Raw genomic sequence first — 19656 nt, forward strand, 5'->3', positions numbered from 1 at the left:
CCATTCAGACTGGTAAGTAATCATCAGAAGAGTACTGGGGGCAGGAGCCCTCCAGCTTGATACTCCTTGCACTTCAGTATTGGCAAGTGGCCAGTCCATACCATGCCCTCAGGAATGAGTACTGCTGCTAGACTCGGACCCTACAGGAAGACTAATCTCATGGGTTCGTAACCTACCTTTCTAGCTGACCTGCAGATGCAGATAAGCCTTCAAGTCTTCTCTAGGGCACAGTTCTAGCTTTACCTCACCCAGGAGCTACTGTTCTCTCGGGGACAGTTCTAGCTTTCCCTCACCCAGGAGCTACTGTTCTCTCGGGGACAGTTCTAGCTTTCCCTCACCCAGGAGCTACTGTTCTCCTCTCGGGGACAGTTCTAGCTTTCCCTCACCCAGGAGCTACTGTTCTCCTCTCGGGGACAGTTCTAGCTTTCCCTCACCCAGGAGCTACTGTTCTCCTCTCGGGGACAGTTCTAGCTTTCCCTCACCCAGGAGCTACTGTTCTCCTCTCGGGGACAGTTCTAGCTTTCCCTCACCCAGGAGCTACTGTTCTCCAGGGGACAGTTCTAGCTTTCCCTCACCCAGGAGCTACTGTTCTCTCGGGGACAGTTCTAGCTTTCCCTCACCCAGGAGCTACTGTTCTCTCGGGGACAGTTCTAGCTTTCCCTCACCCAGGAGCTACTGTTCTCTCGGGGACAGTTCTAGCTTTCCCTCACCCAGGAGCTACTGTTCTCTCGGGGACAGTTCTAGCTTTCCCTCACCCAGGAGCTACTGTTCTCTCGGGGACAGTTCTAGCTTTCCCTCACCCAGGAGCTACTGTTGTTGTTAGTTGCCATTGAGTCGACTCATGGCAACCCCATGTGTTAGAGGGTAGAACCACTCCATAAAGATTATAGCCTAGAAACCCTGTGGGGTAGTTCTGCTCTGTCACATGGTGTCGTTATGAGTTGGAATCGACTCCACTGCACCTAAGAATAACGATCTTTATGGAACCAGATTACCAGGCTTTTTCTTCCATGGTACTACTGGGTGGGTTCAAACCCCCAACCTTTAGCAATCGAGCGTAAACAGGGCCCTTAGGGACTGATGAGGGCCAGTGAAAGAGTTCTTTACAGTGGTGGGACTGAGGCTTGGGGCTGTGTCTTAGCCTGGTCTTGGGAGAGAGAAGATTATGGGACATGAGAAGCCACTCAGTGGGTGGTAGGGCAGCTCTGGACAAGGCCACCAGCCAAGGGACAGTTTGTACCAGGGTAAATTCTGGCTAGGACCGCTGGCCAGGTAGCTGCCACTGAGGTCACCCACATCATGAGGAGAGCCACAGCGTCAGCAGCATGACTGGCCAGAGGCGAACTCCTGACCCTCGCTGGGCCGTTAGGACATTTGGGAATGGAATTCAGAAACAACCAATTAATTTCTGTGAGTGATTGAAATTGAGGTGGTTTAGGAGCAGCCATTTTCCACCATGAACATGAAAAAGCTGATTGGCAAAATGAAAAAGATAAAAGGAGACACAAGGGGTGAGGGGGCAGAGATTGGTTTTGCTGTCAACAGCTTTCCAGTTCTGAAGTCTGGCTCCTCGTAAAATCCAGCTGAATTTCTTGTTCTTGGACTCCATAAGACACTCTAATATCCTTGTAATAAATTTCCCTTTTTGGCTAGTGGGGAGCCCTGGTGGTGCAGTGGTTAAGCCCTCGGCTGCTAACCAAAAAGTCCGCAGTGGGAACCCACCAGCAGCTCTGCAGGAGAAAGATGTGGTAGTCAGCTTTGGTAAAGATTACAGCCTTAGAAACCCTATGGGGCAGTTCTCTGTCTTTCAGGGTCGCTAGGGATCGCAATAGACTCCACAGCAACGGGTATTTGGCTAGTACCAGATGGTTTCCCAACTTGCAACCCAAAAGCACCTTGGGTGAGACAAGAGACACTGTGGAAGTTCCCTGTCCATCGATTATAGCCTAACAGAAGAGTGAGACATAGCCCCAACGAATTAAATATACATGATGTAATAAATGTGGAAATCAGCCAAACTCCCATTCTGGAGGGGATAATGAGAACAACGAAGACTGCATGGATAATCAGGGAAAAGTCAATCAAAACAAGATATTTATTTATTTCTCTGAGAGTGGCAAAGAGCTGTTAAAATAAAAATACCCCAGTGTGGGCTAGAGAGCCAAAAGGAGGTTTAAGGTAACAGGGCCGGGGCTGGACCTGTGAAGCAGGGACGGAGCCAGATATTCCACCCTGCCGCAGACACGACTCGAGGCAGAGAGAAACCCCAAACCAAACCCATTGCCATCGAGTCAATTCCGACTCCTAGCGACCCTGTAGGGCAGAGGAGAATTACCCCTTAGGGTTTCTAAGGCTGTAATCTTTACCAAAGCCGACTGCCACAGCTTTTGCCCGCAGAGCGGCTGGTGGGTTAGCAGCCGAGCGGGTTAACCACCGCGCCACCAGGGCTCCTTAGAGGCAGAGAGAAAACCAAACCATTCCGACTCACAGCGACCCTATAGGACAGAGGAGAACTGCCCCATACGCTTCCTTCCTCCCACCCGTCACTCAATTTCCTTGGAGTCTCCCATTGGCTGAACGCGGACGGAAGTCCACTGACCCGGGTGATCCGAGAAACGCAGCCGCCGAGAGGCAGCCCCCTCGCAAAACCGAGCAGAGCAGAAGCCCCAAAAGTAGAACTGAGGATAAACGAGCAATGACCGGGACACTTACCTCCTTCCATTCAACAAATAACGAAGTGCATGCTAAGGGCAGAACTGTGCTAGATGTTGGGGGTACAGCCGGGAATAGCACAGAGAGAACAGAGTTTGGGGCAAGATAGTATTCCTTCTGGACACCTGGGGCAAGTCTGCACCCCAGGGAAACGTAATTCTTCAGGGCTGTCTCTAGCAGGAGACCTTAACCTAAGGACCTGGACCCCTGGAGAGGTGAGGTGCTGAAAGCACAGTCATTCATTCATGCATTCAACGAATGTTTACTGACCACCTATTATGTGCCAGGGAGTCTTCTAGGTCCTAGGGAGAGATAAGAGAAAAAAAAAAACACTGTTTTTAAAAATGGCAAAATGCCAGTAATTGTTAGATATAGGCAGAGATTGTGGTAGGTGTTTATTGTACTCTTATTTAAACTTGTCTGTGTTTGAAGTTTTTCATAATTAAAACTTGGGAGGGAAAAAAATCCTTGCTTTCATTCCACAGAGACAAAAAAGGGGTGTGTGTGTGTGTGTGTGTGTGTGTGCAGATATATGATTGTGCTAAGTGCTAAAGAGAGCATAAAACGGGAATAGGGCTAAAATTTATATATAAATTTTGGAGCCCTGGTGGCACAGTGGTTAAGAGCTTGGTTGCTAACCAAAAGGTCGACAATTTGAATACACCCACCACTCCTTGGAAATCGTGTGGGGCAGTTGTACTCTGTCCTATAGCGTCGTTATGAGTCGGAATGGACTCCACAACAATGGGTTTGGCTTTGGGTTTTATAGGGCTCAGAAACTCCAACCCCCAGAGAAGGTGGCATTTGGCTGAAGCCCTGAAGGAGAGGAGAGAATGCTCCTGGCTGCTTTCTGGAGGAGGAGGTGTCCAGGCAGCTGGCACAGAAAAGGCAAAGTCTTGGAGGAAGGAAGAAACCCACCGTTTTTCAGAAACAGCAAGAAAGCCAGTGTGCGGCTGGAGTAGAGTGAGGCTGCATGTGAGGAGCTAGGGACAAGGTCAGAGAGGAAAGGGGAGGGAGGCAGGTCACGTGGGGCCTCTGCAAGGACTGACTGACAAAGGGAGCTACTGAAGGTTGTGAGCGGAGGAGTGACATGACCGCCTTAAGTATACGTAAAATGTATGCATCTTCCAAAGGAGGCCTGGTGGTGCGGTGGTTAAGAGCTCGGCTGCTAACTGAAAGGTTGGCGGTGGGCGGACCAGCGGCTCCAGAGGAGAAAGATGTGGCAGTCTGCTGGCCTAAAGATTACAGCCTTGGGAAATTTTATGAGGCTGTCACATAGGGTCACCATGAGTCAGAATCCACTCCATGGCAGTCGGTATGCATCCTCGGAGAAGTGGAGGTTCTGTAGCTTGCCTCAGATTTTCAAAGGCGTCCCAGATGCCCAAAGGCTAAGAACTGAGTGGTAGTGGTTTTCCCTTAAAATTTTGCAGCTTTGTCTTTGCAACTTGGTAGAAAAGCCTTTAAGCCCTTTCCCGCCTGCTTCGCGCATTGTATTTGCCCTGGGGAACCCCAAATGGGGATAGGTGGGGGTACCCTCGGCCACCAAGTCGTAGAGCAGATGGCACTTGACCTTCAGCGCCTGAAGATGTCCTTCGCCGCCGCCTCGAGGTTTGCACGAGTCCCCACCCTTCGCCCAGCGAGCGCTCTGCCTCTCGGCAGGAAGGGGCGGGCGAAGGGTGAGTTTCTTTGCTGGGGTTCCATGTTGCCATAGCGACCCTGGCCGGGCCAGCCGAGAGAGCGCAGCTGGCGCGGACTAGGGGCAAGAGCCTCCGAGCCACCGTGCCCGCCCCAGGACCCTGGGTTCAATGCACCGCGACAGGTGAGCGCAGGGGAGTGGACGCAGGTGGGGCGGGAGCTTCCTCCCATTGTTGTAGTTATTGTTACTAATATCAGAACAACCAGGCAGAGTCCGCGGACTGAACCAAAACGCGAGGCCTCCTTTTCCCTGTCAATGGCTTCTGTATTAGAACGTCAACCTCCTCCTGAGTTGAAAGTATGTCCCCAAAAGTGTGGGCTGGGGGATGAGTTTATGTCTTACGGACAAGACATTCAGTAACGCCCTGTGACACCCTAAGAACCGTATTTGTTTCAGGGTGCTCTTACAATTCTGAGTAAGCCAAGGAGAAAGTGTCAATTTGGGGCTAATAAGGTATTAACACCTATCAGCATTTGCTAACCTCTTTTTTTTTTAACACATGTCTAGCTAAGACCTAAGCATTGGTTTCTTTCTTTTTTATTGTGGCAAAAACGTATAGAACAAAACATCTGCCCTTTCAACATTTTTGACATGTACAGTTTAGTGACATTAATTATTTTCATCATGTTGTGTGGTTTCTTTTTTAACATTTTTATTTTTGTGGTTACCTTCACCCTAGGGCACCTAATATTGGTTTTCCATTCATAGCAATGATATGTAAAGTCTCCTTTTTTGATAGATGTATTATTTTCTTTAAAGCAAGATCATTTAAATGCAAAGACCAGTAATCATACAGGTAGTACTTGGAATGGGAAAAAAATTATCAAATTTAGAACCTGAGGTTACCCACCCCCCACCCCTTTTGCTCTTGCTATTTTTTTTTTTTTTTTGGTCTGGGGTATCCTTTCTCTTATTTCTAGGTATGATTGTCAAAATATGTAACAACCAGTATGGTACAGGCTGCAGAGCTGGGTCAGACTCCTGGAGGCCCCTGCTGTAGCCAGGGTTTACCCTGGGATGGGTGGGGCTTCTTTCAACTCCAGTTACCACCCAGGTTGGAAAAAGATGGAAATGAGAGGCAACACAAAATGGCAGAGGAAGGAGGATAGGAGGAGAAGAAAAGGGTAGAGTCAGGAGCTGCTTGGCTGTCCTTGGCTGGGGGCCTACTATGTGCTGAGCTCTGGGGGTGTTGGGGCCACAGACAGGAATCCCAGTACCTGCCCTCAAGGAGTGGCTTCTGTTCAAGGTGAGGGGCAGAGAGGACCAGCTAGTTCTAATCCCCAGCATTCCCAGAGAAGGTGCAATTTAGGCTGGCCTCATAGGAGTGCCTGGGTGATGCAAGTGGTTAAGTGCTCAGTGACTAACTGAAAGGTTGGCAGTTCAAATTTGCCCAGAGGTGTCTTGGAAGAAAGGCCTGGCAATCTACCTCTGAAAGGTCACAGCCATTGTAGCTCATGTCTACTCTGAAACACATTGTGTCACCATGAGTCGGAATCAACTCAACAATATCCGGTTTGGTTTTTGGTGGAGGACATACAGGACTACTGCAAATGCAGATTGGCAAAATGCCAGTGTTCAGCCAGAAGTGAAGTCCTTCCATAGGACTGCCCCAACTCCCCTCCTCCAGCACCCCAGACTTCCCCACAATCCAGCAACTAAAGGGTGGGTACAGGACCGGCAATGTAATTTGTGGGGCCCACTGCAAAATGAAAATGTGGGGCCCTTTGTTCATACATTGTTAAGAATTTCAAAACAGTGACATCAGATTCCCAAATCATGCACAAGTCACAGCCCATAAAGCCAGCCCTGGTGGGTGGATGCCTGGGACATCAGGCTGGGGACAGTCCCTAGACCACCCAGGATCTTTCTGCAGCTCCACCAGGAGGGCCAGGAGGACTGCCTGGTCTAGTGGGGAGATCTAACCAGGTGATGGGATAATCCCAGGAAATCAGAGGTAGAAAGGTGACCAACCATCCTGGCGTGCCTGGGATTGTCCCCGTTATAGCACCAAAAGTCTGGGTCCAAGAACTTATTGACCAGGCTCTCCCAACAGCTCAAAAACCCCTGCAAAGCCAGCCTCTGGACTCCACCACCGTCTCATCTACCAGACAGGTGACGCAGGACCAAAGGAGCCAAATGCTGGGTGCTGGGCTGGGACATCCCTGCAGGCTGTGCCAGTAGCCAGCATGGCCTGAAGTGGATCCCAGTGCTCTCCATGTCCCAGCCCCTCTCCCTGGGGGTCCTCAGGCCAAGCACCCGCCCAGAGCCAGCTTTGGCCATAATGGTTGATCAATAACTGTCACCCCTACTGTGGGCAGCTTTTTCATGATGGCATCACAAACCCCCTGCTTTCCTGGGGTTCCCAAGTGATTATGCCATCAGACCCCTGGTAGGGGGGGGCCCCAGGAGGAGGCAAGGGAGGGTATAGCCAAGGGTCAGTCCAGCAAAAAGGGTCCTCACCAAGGGCTGCTCATCTGCCCCTGGGACTTGGAACACACACATGACTCGTGCCATTTGAGCTCAGCAGGCACCTCCTGGGAAGTCCCCAGGATTCTGGACACTACGCGGGTGCATAGGGTCACTGATGTCCCCAACCCCCTGCCAGCACCTGTGGCCCCACCGAAGCAGCTGACATGCCCATCACCAAGTACCCCCAGAAGTCACAGCCCCTGTGGAAGGAGTGGGACCGGAAGGCCCAGAAGAACGGGCCGAGGCACGAGGTACATGCTGTCAATGGCGACCGCTACATGGGCGAGTGGAAGGACGACATGAGGCATGGTGAGTGGGGGGACCTCGAGGGCAGGCGAGTGTGGCGTCTGAGCCAGGATGGGTGCCGGGGCCAAGAAAGCAGCATGCAGCAGCCCCTCAGGGTGCACAAGGTGGGTCTCCGAGACTCCTCCAAGGGTGAGCACTGACCCTGACCAGCCAGGGAGCTCCAAACTCAGCCCTGACTCAGACTTAGCAAGGGTCTCCCTGGACCAGCAGGGGACACAGGGGCCCTGAGAAACCAAGCTGCAGCTGGGCTCTGGGGCTCCAGCTCAGTCCCTACCCACTGAGACTTGGCCTAAGCCTGGAGCTTGTTAATATCAAGAAGAGGCAACCCCCCAGAAACCATCTTGCAACTGCGATTCTGGTCTCAGCCCCATGCTCTGAAGAGAGCTGACTCAAAGGTCTGACCAGCAGGGGGCAGGGGAGGCCCCCAGAAGTAGCAGTGCTCCGACTTGACTGAGCTGATCTCCCGGTCGGATCAGCAGGGGGCCAGGAGGTCCTGGCGTACAGAACCAAACCAAAAACAAACCAAGTGCCTTTGAGCCGATTCCAACTCTTGGCAACCCTATAGGACAGAGTAGAACTGCCCCATAGAGTTTCCAAGGAGCGCCTGGCGGATTCAAACTGCCGACCCTTTGATTAGCAGCCGTAGCAGTTAACCACTATGCCACCAGGGTTTCCCTGGGATACAGAGTACTGGATACATAAATAAATAAATAAATAAATAAAGCTAAGTTTTTATTCCAAAACCATGGCAGGACTTCTCACTCCAATCTTGCAATTCCAGATTCCGTGCTCTTAACCACTTTCCTCCCCTGCCTTGCTGGGTTAAGTTCTTTAGAGTCCCTAAACCGGGTTAGAATCCCAGCTCTACCGACTATGACCTTGACTGAGTGACTAGACTGAGCCTCGGGCTCCCCATCCATAAAATGGGAATAATGCCTGTTTGTAAGGATAAAGAGATGACATCTATCAAGTGCTTAGCCCAGAGGCTGGTACAGAAGGGGAACTCCTGGAATGTTCTTTGTGGGCAGAACATGGCAGCCTTTCAAAGCTGACCCCACTCAATGTTTAGCACAACAGCCACCCTCAACATTTACCCAAAGGCGAGTCGTGTGGCCGTTCTGCGCTCTCCGTGTGGTTAAAGATTTCTGAGTGTGTTCTTCAGTCCTTGGGGGCAGCTTGTGGGTGGACAGTGCCCTGGACTGGGAATTAGGACCCAAGGTCCTGAGCTCGGCTCTCCTATTGAGAAGCTGTGTGACTCTAAGTAAGTTCTCTGGATCTCGGCTTCCCCATTCCCCATCTATGATAGGAAGTTGTGAGCTGAACTGGTGCCCTGAGCCTTGCTTTTGTGTGAGTCCTGCTTCCCCTCAGACCCAGTTCTCTTGGGTGTATATCTAGAAGTTGAGTTACTGGGTCATAAGGAGCCCTGGTGATGCGATGGTTAAGTGTTTGGCTACCAAAAGGTCAGAGGTTCAAACCCACCAGCCATGCTCCGTGGAAGAAAAGACCTGGTGATCTGCTCCCATAAAGATTTACAGCCTAGGAAACCCAATGGGGCATTTCTGCTGTCACATAGGGTCACTATGAGTCAGAATAGACTTGATGGCACCCAACAGAGGAACTTTATGTTTAATTTTTTGAGGAACTGTCAGACTGTTTTCTACAGCAGTTGTACCATTTTATATATAAATATATGTAAAGCCAAGGCCTTTTTTTTTTTGGCCTTGGCTTTACATATATTTATGAGGGCTCCAATTTCTCCACATCCTCACCAACTCTAGTGTTTTTAAATCCCAGGGAAGCCTGGGATTGGGCCAGCCTGGGTCCTAGGCTTCCCTCTGTGGCTGGGAGTAGGATCTATTGCCAGCAAATGGTGAAGTTGTTGGAGACAGTCGTATAGCCTGACTCAGCCCCAACATGATGGAGTAGAAGATGACCTCCTCTTGGGGTCTTCTCTGTAGCCAGAAGACAGTTCTAGGGGGTAGAAGTCAACGATATCTTTTTTCTCCACACATCCCGCTCCTGGAGGCACCTAAGGTTTAATTGTCCAGGCTGTTGACCACCATTTGGAAGAAGGTTAATGTTCCAGGCCCCCTGAACAGGAAGCTGGAGGACTTTCACCTCTGCCGTCTCTGGGGCCTGCCGGCAGCTCTTGATTTAAGTTTGTTTAGGAAGGGGGAAGGGGACCGGAAGCTCCACCCTGTCGGTGGGTCAGCAGTGGGGTTGAGAATATGGCGGGCTGGATGCAGAAGTGGTCTTGCTGCTTGCTTCCGTGAGTGTTTTTATGATCATGCGGTTATTCATCTCACTGGCTTTGTTCATATAAGAGCACAGGCTTTAGAATCAGATTGCTTGGCTTCAAAGCCTGGTTGTGCCACTTCCTGACTCTGTGATCTTGGGCAATCAGTCTATCGATCTGGCTTCGGAGCACAGGGCTGGAGAGCTGTGTTTCGAGAAATAGAACTTTTTTGGGATTTTAGGAGTCTAGAGACACAGACCCTGCCCCAGCCCTGGAGAATCATCCAGTCTAGGAGATAGGAGACCCCCGGAGGCTGGGGCAGACACCCCACCTGCACCCCATGGCGGCCATGTTGACAGCCTCGGCCCATCTGTGCGTCACCAGGGAAAGGAACACAGATCTGGAAGAAGAAAGGTGCCATCTATGAGGGGGATTGGAAGCTTGGGAAGCGAGATGGCTATGGCACCCTCAGCCTTCCTGACCAAGAGACGGGAAAGTACAGGAAAGTTTACTCGGGCTGGTGGGCAGGCGATAAGAAATCGGTGAGTAGTTCCCATCATGCCCTGGGGTTGTGGGGAGGAGCTGTGTGTGTGTAGGCTGGGGGATCTGAGGGAGGAGGACAAGGCTGTGGTGGGAGAAGGAAGGGGTGGAGGGTTGTCAGGGCCTCTCAGAACAAAACCCAGGAAACAGGAAGCAAGAGAGGGCCCAGGAGGAGCCCGTGAAACCCTTTTGCTACAAGCAGCCTGCCAGTCTGCGTGGGGCAAAGTCTCCCCCACCCTCTTCCCCACTCATTTCCTGGCTTTCTTTTCCTGGATATCCATTTCTGAGAATTCCCCTTCTGTTGGGCCTGGATAAAAGGGGGGATGGTAGGAAGGGTGGGTGCAAGATGGCAGAGGTCCGAACCTTGGCAGCAGGACAAGAGAGGAAGGGACAGAGAGAGGTCATGAGGGGTAGAAGCCAGCCAGAGGGGTGTCCGCACCCTACAAATGCCCAGACTGGGGACAGATTTCCTCAAGCTACTCTCACAGACTTGAATGAACTCCCACCATATACCAGGGAGACAGATAACAATATTTATTTAAAAATTGATAAATAAGTATTTATCAATATTTATTGAGCAACTACTATTGTGAACTGGAACATTATATATGGTACTTCCATTTCTCAGAACAACATCACCATCATTATTTTTATCATTCCCATTTTACTGATGAGGAAACAAGTTTAGAGAGGTGAAGTGCCTTGCCTGAAGCCACACAGCTGGTAAGTGGTGGAGCCCAGGATTTCAAAAGCGCTTGGCCACTAGCCGAAAAGGTCAGCGGTTCGAACCCATCAATGGCTCCCAGGAGAAAGATGTGGCTGTCTGCTTCCATACAGATTACAGCCTAGGAAATGCCATGGGGCAATTCTACTCTTTCCTTTAAGGCTGCTAGGAGTCGAAATCCACTCTATGGCACACAACTACAGCAACAGTTTTCAAATTGTTTGTTGACCGTTGGGGAGAGAGATTCCAAAATAAACAATTTACACCTATGTTGTTGTCAGTTCTGACTCATAGCGACCCTGTGCACAACAGAACGAAACACTGCCCAGTCCTGCGCCGTCCTCACAATCGTTGATATGTTTGAGCCCGTTGTTGCAGCCACTGTGTCAGTCTATCTCTTTGAGGGTCTTCCTATTTTTCTCTGACCCTCTGCCTTACCAAGCATGATGTTCTTCTCCAGGGATGGGTCTCTATTGATAATGTGGCCAAAGCACGTGAGACAAAGTCTCGCCATCCTCCCAGGGGGCACTCTGGCTGAACTTCTTCCGAGACAGACTTGTTGGTTCTTCTGGCAGTCCATGGTATATTCTGTATTCTTCGCCAATACCATAATTCAAAGGCATCAATTCTTTGGTGTTCCTTATTCCTTGTCAGCTTTCACATGCATATGAGGCTATTGCAAATGTCATGGCTTGGGTCAGGCATACTTTAGTTCTCAAAGTGACATCTTTGCTTTTCAACACTTTAAAGAGGTCTTTTGCAGCAGATTTGCCCAGTACGATATGTTGTTTGATTTCTTGACTGCTGCTTCCCTGGGCATTGATTTTGGATCCAAGTAAAGTGAAATCCTTAACAACTTCAATATTTTCTCCATTTATCATGATGTTGCTTATTGGTCCCATTGTGAGGATTTTTGTTTTCTTTATGTTGAAGCGTAATCCATACTGAAGGTTGTAGTCTTTGGTCTTCATCAGTAAGTGGTTCAAATCTTTGCTTTCAGCAAAGTTATGTCATCGGCTTGTTGGAGGTTATTAAAGAGTCTTCTACCAACTGATGCCACATTCTTTTTCATATAGTATAGTCTTAGGATAAACGTTTTCGCAGGGAGCCCAGGGGACGGTCATTAAGCCCAGCCTGGAGAATTCAGGGCAGGCTTCCTGTAGGAGGTGACACCAAAAGATGCTAGGAGTTAGCCAGAGAGAGAAAGGGGGGGAGGGGAATGGATTCAGCAGCAGGAAAGGGAGGAGATGAGAAACAGCAGGGTGTATGCCCCCTGGGTAATTGGGGCAGGAGTGAGGAGTAGACTGGGGCTGCTTGACCAGACTTCCCTGGGTGTGACCTGTGGGGGAATCCATGAATCCCTGTGGTTGGCCACTATGTTTGTGTTTCTTTTCTGGAGGAGAAAGGACCTAGCTGTTGTGTGATTTTCAGAGGGATCTGTGACCCATTAAAAAAACAATTGCCTTTGGGTTGTGATCTCAGCTCATGGTGACCTCATGTGTGTCACAGAAGAACTGTGCTCCATAGGGGTTTCAGTGGCTGATTTTTTGGAAGTAGATCATCAGGCCTTTGTTCTGAGCCATCTCTGGGTGGACTGGAGCCTTTCAGTTAGCAACCTAGAGAGTTAAGTGTTTGCACTATCCAGGGACTCCGTGTGACTCAGAGTCAAAATCAGAGTTGGGAGTGATCAGATGGCCGTTTTAAAGATCCTCCTGCCCTCTGTATGCTGGAGAGAGGGCGCGAGAGTGGGGCAGTGGGACCAGTGAGGAGGGGGGAAACAGAAACAGGTGGGCTGCAGGAAGGCAGTAGAGGAGGGATGGAGAGAAACGGGCAGAGACGTGCCAAGGCAGCAGCATGGGCCTGGATGTGGGGCCAAGGGAGGAAGCCAGGAAAAATCCCAGGTGGCTGGCTCAGGTGCCTAAGAGGATGGTGGGGTCTGCCTAGGGGTGGAGGGATGCCGTGAAGTGGGTCGCCTTCGTGCTTTCAGGGCTATGGGATCCAGTTTTTCGGACCTAAGGAGTATTACGAGGGTGACTGGTGTCGAAACCAGCGCAGCGGATGGGGCCGCATGTACTACAGCAACGGCGACATCTACGAGGGCCAGTGGTTGAACGACAAGCCCCACGGGGAGGGCATGTTGCGCCTGAGTGAGTGCCCCGCCCACCCCGTCCCTTCTGGCCCCGTCCCTCCCCGCTACGCCACGCAAGGCCACTCCCACCTGGTTAACGCCCCACCCCAAAGTCCGGCTGGTTATCAGCTTGGGATACGATGGATGAGGGGACTGGATCTCTGTTCTTAGAGATCTTATTCTCTAATACAGAGACTAACAATGAACACATAAAAGCAAGACAATTTCTTATTGTCTTAATAATAATTAAGCCCGCATAATAATAGCCTATACTTAGGCAGCACTGAGCACTGTGGTTATACTGACTCATTTAATCCTCATAACAACTGTATAAAATCATACTCTTATCATACATCTCCATTTTAAAGATGAACTGAGAGGTTAAGACACTTGCCCAAGGTCACACAGCCTGGTAAGGAGAATAGAAAAGAGCAAGGTGTGCTGGAGAAGACTAAGGGATTGAGGGACAGGGCCTAGTTTAGGTTGACTTATAAACCAAAAAGACCAAACCCATTGCCTTCGAGTTGATTACGACTCATAGTCGTCCCTATAGGACAGAGTAGAACTTCCCCATACAGTTTTCAAGGAGCACCTGGTGGATTTGAACTGCCAACCTTCTGGCTAACAGCCGTAGTTCTTAACCACTACTCCACCAGGGTTTCCTAGATTGACTTATAGTCAGATTCAAATCCTGCCTCAAGCTCTTGCTAGCTGTATGGCCTTGGGCGATTTACCTAAACCCTCTGTGGCTCAGTTTCCCCATCTATAAAATAAGGATAAAAATAAAACTCTTCTAAAGTTATTGTAAAGGTTCAATTTAAATTTTTAAAGTGTATAGCATGGTGCCTGACACCAAGTAAGTACTCAGTGATAATATTATTAGCTTATATAGAGTGGAGCCCTGGTGGGGCAGTGGTTAAGAGCTATGGCTCCTAACCAAAAGGCCAGCAGTTCAGATCCATCAGCCACTCCTTGGAAAACCTAGGGAGCAGTTCTACTCTGTCCTATAGGGTCTGTATGAGTCGGAATTGACTCAAGGGCAACGGGTTTGGTTTGGTTTTTATATAGAGCAGGGGTTGGCAAACTATGAGCCTTTGGCCAAATTCAGCCCAACACTTGTTTTTGTAAATAATTAAAAAAAAAAAAAATTTATAGAAGGGAAATTCACATAACATAAAATTAACCATTTTAAAGAGAACAATTTAGTATAATCGCAGTGTTGTGCAACTACCACCTCTATTTAGTTCCAAAACATTTCCATCACTCCCAAGTAAAGCCAATTTCTCGTTTGTAAATAAAGTTTTATTGGCACACTGACACTGACACGGTCATTTACGTATTGTTCATGGCTGTTTTTACGCTGCAATGACAGAACTGAGTAGTTGCAACACAGACTGTATGGCCTGCAAAACTGAAAATACTTAGTATCTGGCCTTATAGAGAGAAAGTTTGCTGACCTCTGATCTAGAGTTTATCCAGTACTGTTCTAAGTTCCTTCTGTGTCTTGGTTCCTTTAACCTTCACAAATCTACCAGGTAGGTGCTACTGTTATCCCCTTTAGAAATAAGACAAAGTGTTTAGGTGACCTACCCAAGGTCACACAGCTAGTTAAGTGTCTGAACTGAGAAGGGTTACTTTTACTGTTATTATTTTTACAACAGCACCATCAAATGAGAAGTAGAATTATTAGTGATTAAAAAAAAAAATTTTTTTTTTTTTAAGAGCATGGGCTCCTGGGACGAACAGGTCCTGGTTTCAAGCTCTGCCTTTGCTGCTTCCTAGCTCTGTGACCTTGAGCAAGTCAGTTAAACTCCCAAGCTCCATCTGTAAGATGGAGTTGATAATACGACATAGAATTATGTTTGTGAGGGTAAAGTGAGGCCAGGAATATAGTATGGAGCCAGGCAGAGTAAGAACTAAAGAACATACCATATTTTACACAAATAACGCGCTCACGTAACGTGCGCACATGTGGCACAACTTGCTTATGAAGATAGCGATGGAGTGTTGCTCAGTTGGCAAAAACATGTGACGTGTGCATTATTTGTGTAAAAATATGATGTTGCCTCTTCATTAGCTGTATTTTTTACAGATAGGAAACTTGATGCTAAAAGAGTTGCTTGCCCAAGGTCAGGTAAGTGGTGGAGGTGAAATCTGAACCAGGTTGGATTCCGGAAGTTGCTGACCCAGGGCTCTAACATTTAAAGACCAGTTGTCCGCCACCCAACTCCTCCCAATCCTGATGCTCTTCCTTCTGGCTGCCTGGTGGGGGTTGTGGAGGGTCCAGCCTGGTTCAATGGGCCCAGCACCCACACCTCCTGTCCTTCCCTCCAGAGAATGGAAACCGCTACGAAGGCTACTGGCAGAGAGGCATGAAGAATGGGCCAGGGCGTTTCTTCCACCTGGACCACGGTCAGCTGTTCGAAGGCTTCTGGGTGGACAGCGTGGCCAAGTGTGGCACCATGATCGACTTTGGCCGTGACGAGGCCCCTGAACCCACTCAGTTCCCCATTCCTCAGGTGGGCAGCCCTCCTCCTGCCCTCACCAGGGCCCTGCAGCCACACCCAGACAGACAGACAGACACCAGCATCCTCAGCCCACCTTGCCCCACCAGGGAACAGACAAGCAAGCTGTGTGCTCAGTCTGGGCATCCCCAGCGAGGCTGGCAGCCCTGGGCTTCCATGGCCCCCAAACCCACCTTTGGTGCTTCCCTCCAGGTCAAAATCCTAGACCCTGATGGTGTGCTGGAAGAAGCACTGGCCATGTTCAAGAAGACTGAGGAGGAATGAGAAGATTGATGCCAGGTGAGGAGTGGACACCCTTCCACCCTCTGGCATGGCCAAGGCAGCAGCTGAGCCTGGAACACAACCCAGATCCCCTGGGATCTCCTCTGGCCGAGGGGCTCTGGGGCAGGACCAGACTGGGTGGCTTCTTGCCTTCTGGAGTCCAGCTGGTCCCTTGTGGTTCCTCCCCTTCAAATCCCATTTCACAGAAGACCAGTTCATTCCAATCCTGCCCAAAGCTTCCCATTTGCACCCTGGGCTTGCTGGGATAAGCACTGGATTAGGAGCCTGGGGGTCAGTTTGCCCCAACTGCCCTGGGCCAGTCCTATCCTCTCCTGGGCGGGGGGATAAGTGAGAGTGTGAGAGAGGGCATTGGCACAGCACCTACAAATGCCAGCTTTCCACTGTCCCCTGCCCCCTGCAGAGAGAATACCAAAGCTTGGCCCTTTGGGAGAAATCCAAGCAAATATCACCAAACTGCGCAGACCAGTACCGCTCACCTGGGAGAAGTGAGTGGTGGCTCCAGACACACCTTTGGCACCCTCAGAGGACATCTCACTCCTGCTAGGGCTGGATCCTTCTTTGCCCATGGAGGGGACAGGACTTCCTCACCGGCCTGGTGGCGGGGACCCTCCCTCTCCTCACTGACTTCATCCCTATACCCTTCCTGAGTGCATGAGAATAAAGGAGAGCCTGGCGGTGTGAGCCGGGCTGCGGGGTGAGGCAGGGAGTGGGGATGCCCTGGGAGGAGTCCCAGGTGGAGAAGAGGGAGGAGGTTCCCATGGGGGCCATGGATTTACCTGGGGAGAAGGGGCAGCGCCTCCAGGTCTCTGACCCCTGAGTACCCAAGAGATGAGACAGCCTGCAAGCAGTCAGAGGAGCCTGGTCAACAAGATCTTAGATTAAAACTTGACCTGGATTTCCAGTTTAACACAGGGGCTCGCAACCTGGGAATCACGTGGGAGCGTTCAGCAACAGACGCCCAGGTTCCACGCCCAGAGATGCTAATTCATCTGGAGTGAGGCCTGGACTTTGTAATAAATTATGCAGGTGATTGTTATGTGGAGCCAGGGCTGAGAGCCTGACTTACTGTGGGTCCCTAAGCACGTGCCCTCAGTTGCCCCATCTGTAAGATGGACCTCATGAGACCTCACAGGGGTGTTTTGAGGATTTGATGAGAACCGATGTCATGATGCTGGATAACATGTACTGAGGTTAATTGTGGGCCAGATACCAGCGAAGAGCTTTGCATAATTCTAACCCAGACAGCTAAGAGGGACCTTTGCATAATGGTAAGAGCATGCGCTCTTGAGTCAGACTCTCTGGGTGTGAATCCTGGAGGTGGGTTATTAGCTGTGTCCTTGGGAATGTCACCATCCCTGTTTTCTAGGTTTCCTCCCCTGTAACTCAGGGACAATAGTGGTACCTACCACCCAGGGTTATCTTGAGGATGAAATAGGGCAGTGATTCTCAACCAGGGCGATTTTGCCCCTCTTCCAGGAAAGCTTTGGCAATGTCTGGAGACATTTTTGGATGTCACTACTCAGGAGTGCTACTGGCACCTAGTGGGTAGCAGCCAGGGCTCCTGCTAACGTCCTACAAAGCACGGGACAGCCCCCCATCACAAAGAATGATCTGGCCCAAAACATCAACAGTGAGGAGGGTAAGAAACTCTGAAATACAGTGAAGCTGGTAATACTCTCAGCAAGTATCCGCACAGAGTAAAGACCCAATAACCGCTCACTGACATTGAGGTTTACCCTGCCCCCTAAATCTTGAGCAGGGTGGCCTGACCAAGGGCCTGGTTCTCAGAAAGCTGAGCCTGGCCACCCTGGGATACAGCAATAACAGTAACTGCCAGGCACTGTGCTGACAGCTTTGCATGTCTCTGCTGTGACCTCCTCCCCCACCCCAACCTGTAGATGTCCTGCTATTAGTACCATCTTAGAAGAGGAAACTGAGGTTCAGGGAGGTCCACAAGTCACCAAGCTAGAGTGTGCCTGCACTTGTATTTGGATCCATCTGCTCTTAAGGTGCACACTAGTGTGTACAGAAGACTACCACTCTACAGAATAAGTATGTGGTGTGCCCTTGATCTATAAAATCTCTCTAGAAGGGTAACACAGTAAAACTGGTTAACAACGGTGGTCTCTGGGGAGGAAGAGGACTTTTCACTGTCGTATTTGGACCCCCGTGAATGTACTGTCTATCCAAAATAGAAATAAAACTGAAATTGAAGAGAGACTGTGTTCCTAAGCACCACTGTTTCCCAAGTTGCTGGGTGTGAGAGGACCTCGGGTGCTTGTTAAAAATACAGACACACCCAGCCTGACTCCAATCAATCTCCAGGGGAAGGGTTTGGAAATCTCCATTTTTACAAGCCAAGCTCGTGATTCTTGAATTCAGCCCAGTTTAGGAGCAAATTTAAGACTTCTATGCTGGAATCGGAATCCAGAAATGACTCCACCAGATCCGGGGCCTCTGTACAAATAGGGAGGCAGACACCTTAGGAAACACGTGAAAGACATCTGGGCCTTCTCTGGGGAGTAGTGGGGGGCTTCCCTTGGGGGCCGCTGCCTAGTCCTACCCAGCCCTTCCACCCCAAAGGGCATCCGGGGATAGGGGAGGGGTGGGGAGAAGCTTCGGCAGGAAGAAGCAGGCCCCTCCCTGGCCAACCCACAAAGCTGCTACTCAGTGCCCAAGTCAGCGCAGGAGGATAAGAGCTTAAGGCCACACTTTCCAAACTGTTCAAGTGACTTGGGGTTCTGTGGAAGCATCCTGGGAAACCATTATAAGAAAGACAAAAATGTCAGGCTTGTCCATGCCCCAATTTTCATTTCAGCCATAGCACTTGGCTTTTAAAAAGCCATTTTATATATGGAACAGACAGAGGTCTCAAACTCAAGGGCCTCTGGGGGCCGGGCAAGTGAAGCTGGCCCGGTGTGAGGCAAGAGGGAGTGGTGGGGATTGTGGTGAACAGGTGGAAGGCGGTGGCTGCTGCACAATTCCTGTTCATTTTTGCTCTAAAAGAAGGTGGGCGTGGGGCTGCTGGATCTTGCAGTTTTTCTAGCAAGTCCAGAATCAGCCCAGGTTTAAGATTTTTGTGAGGTCTCTTAAGTCGGACGTCCCAGGTTTGGATTCTGGCAAGTTATTTACCCTCTCTGGCCATCAGCTGTGCCATCTGTAAAGTGAGGATAGTAATGGTACCCATCTCACAGGGATGCTGATGCATAGTGCTTAGGACAGTATCTGCACAAACACTAGCAGTTATTTTGTTGTTGTTTTAAAAAGACCTGGACACATGGTCACTTACATAATATTCCTGCCAAAATGCATAACCTGAATGGACTAATGACAAACCAACCAGAGGGGACAGTCTACAGAGCTGTTGGCCTTGACTCTTCAAAAAGGTTTAATATTATGAAAGACAAAAGCTAAGGAACTCTCCGGATTAAAGGAGGCTACTCAATGTAATACATGATCTTGGACTGGAAAGAACACTGGTGGAAAAGAACATCACTGGGACAAGTGGGAAACCTGAATATGGACATTATGTAACAGTATTCTATTCATGTCAAATTTACGGAATTTGATAACTGAACTGTGGTTATGTAGGGGAATGTCCGTGTTTTTAGAAGTATTTAGGCATGAAACGGGGCCCTGTGGCACAGTGGTTAAGCACTCGGCTGCTGACAAGAGGTTGGCAGTTAGAACCCACCAGCTGCTCCATGGGAGAAAGCTGTAGCAGTGAGCTTCCTTAAAGGCTGCAGCCTTGGAAACTCTATGGGGCAGTTCTACTCTGTCCTAGAGAGTTGCTATGAGTCGAAATCGACTCGACGGCAACAGCTTTAGTATCTGGTTTTTATTTAGGCATGAAAGATTGTGCTATCTGTAACTAAAACATATGGTTCAGGGGAATTATATATTTCACTTACTATTCTTGTGACTTTTTGGTAGGCTTAAAATTTCTCAAACTGCTGAAAGAAATGAAAAACTTTGCTTAGGAGCTCAACTGGTTAGGGCGGCGGCAGGGGGAAGAAATAGTACAGGACAGCCTGGACC

The 19656-nt window shown here is 49.7% G+C and overlaps 1 protein-coding gene across 2 annotated transcripts; it reads left to right on the forward strand.

Annotated features, from left to right (window-relative positions):
* Positions 1–4432: 4432 nt before the first annotated feature.
* On the forward strand, positions 4433–19599 carry MORN3 (MORN repeat containing 3). 2 transcript variants are annotated; one of them, XM_010599858.3, is made up of 7 exons: positions 4433–4531; positions 7014–7186; positions 9804–9961; positions 12671–12830; positions 15146–15330; positions 15529–15615; positions 16019–19599. In XM_010599858.3, exons 1-6 carry the CDS (start codon positions 4518–4520, stop codon positions 15598–15600), a joined length of 762 nt encoding a protein of 253 aa, XP_010598160.2. In that variant the 5' UTR covers positions 4433–4517; the 3' UTR covers positions 15601–15615; positions 16019–19599. The 2 variants fall into 2 exon arrangements, with proteins under 2 accessions (XP_010598160.2, XP_023395030.1); XM_023539262.2 differs by having other exon boundaries at positions 15146–15615.
* Positions 19600–19656: the final 57 nt, after the last annotated feature.

The sequence above is a fragment of the Loxodonta africana genome, chromosome 19 (genome assembly GCF_030014295.1).
Source record: "Loxodonta africana isolate mLoxAfr1 chromosome 19, mLoxAfr1.hap2, whole genome shotgun sequence".
NCBI classification, from domain to species: domain Eukaryota; kingdom Metazoa; phylum Chordata; class Mammalia; order Proboscidea; family Elephantidae; genus Loxodonta; species Loxodonta africana.

Coding starts and splice junctions, on each gene's coding strand:
- MORN3 (XM_023539262.2), top strand. Junction 7,187..9,803: donor GAAGGACGACATGAGGCATG/GTGAGTGGGGGG, acceptor GTGCGTCACCAG/GGAAAGGAACACAGATCTGG. Junction 9,962..12,670: donor GGGCAGGCGATAAGAAATCG/GTGAGTAGTTCC, acceptor TCGTGCTTTCAG/GGCTATGGGATCCAGTTTTT.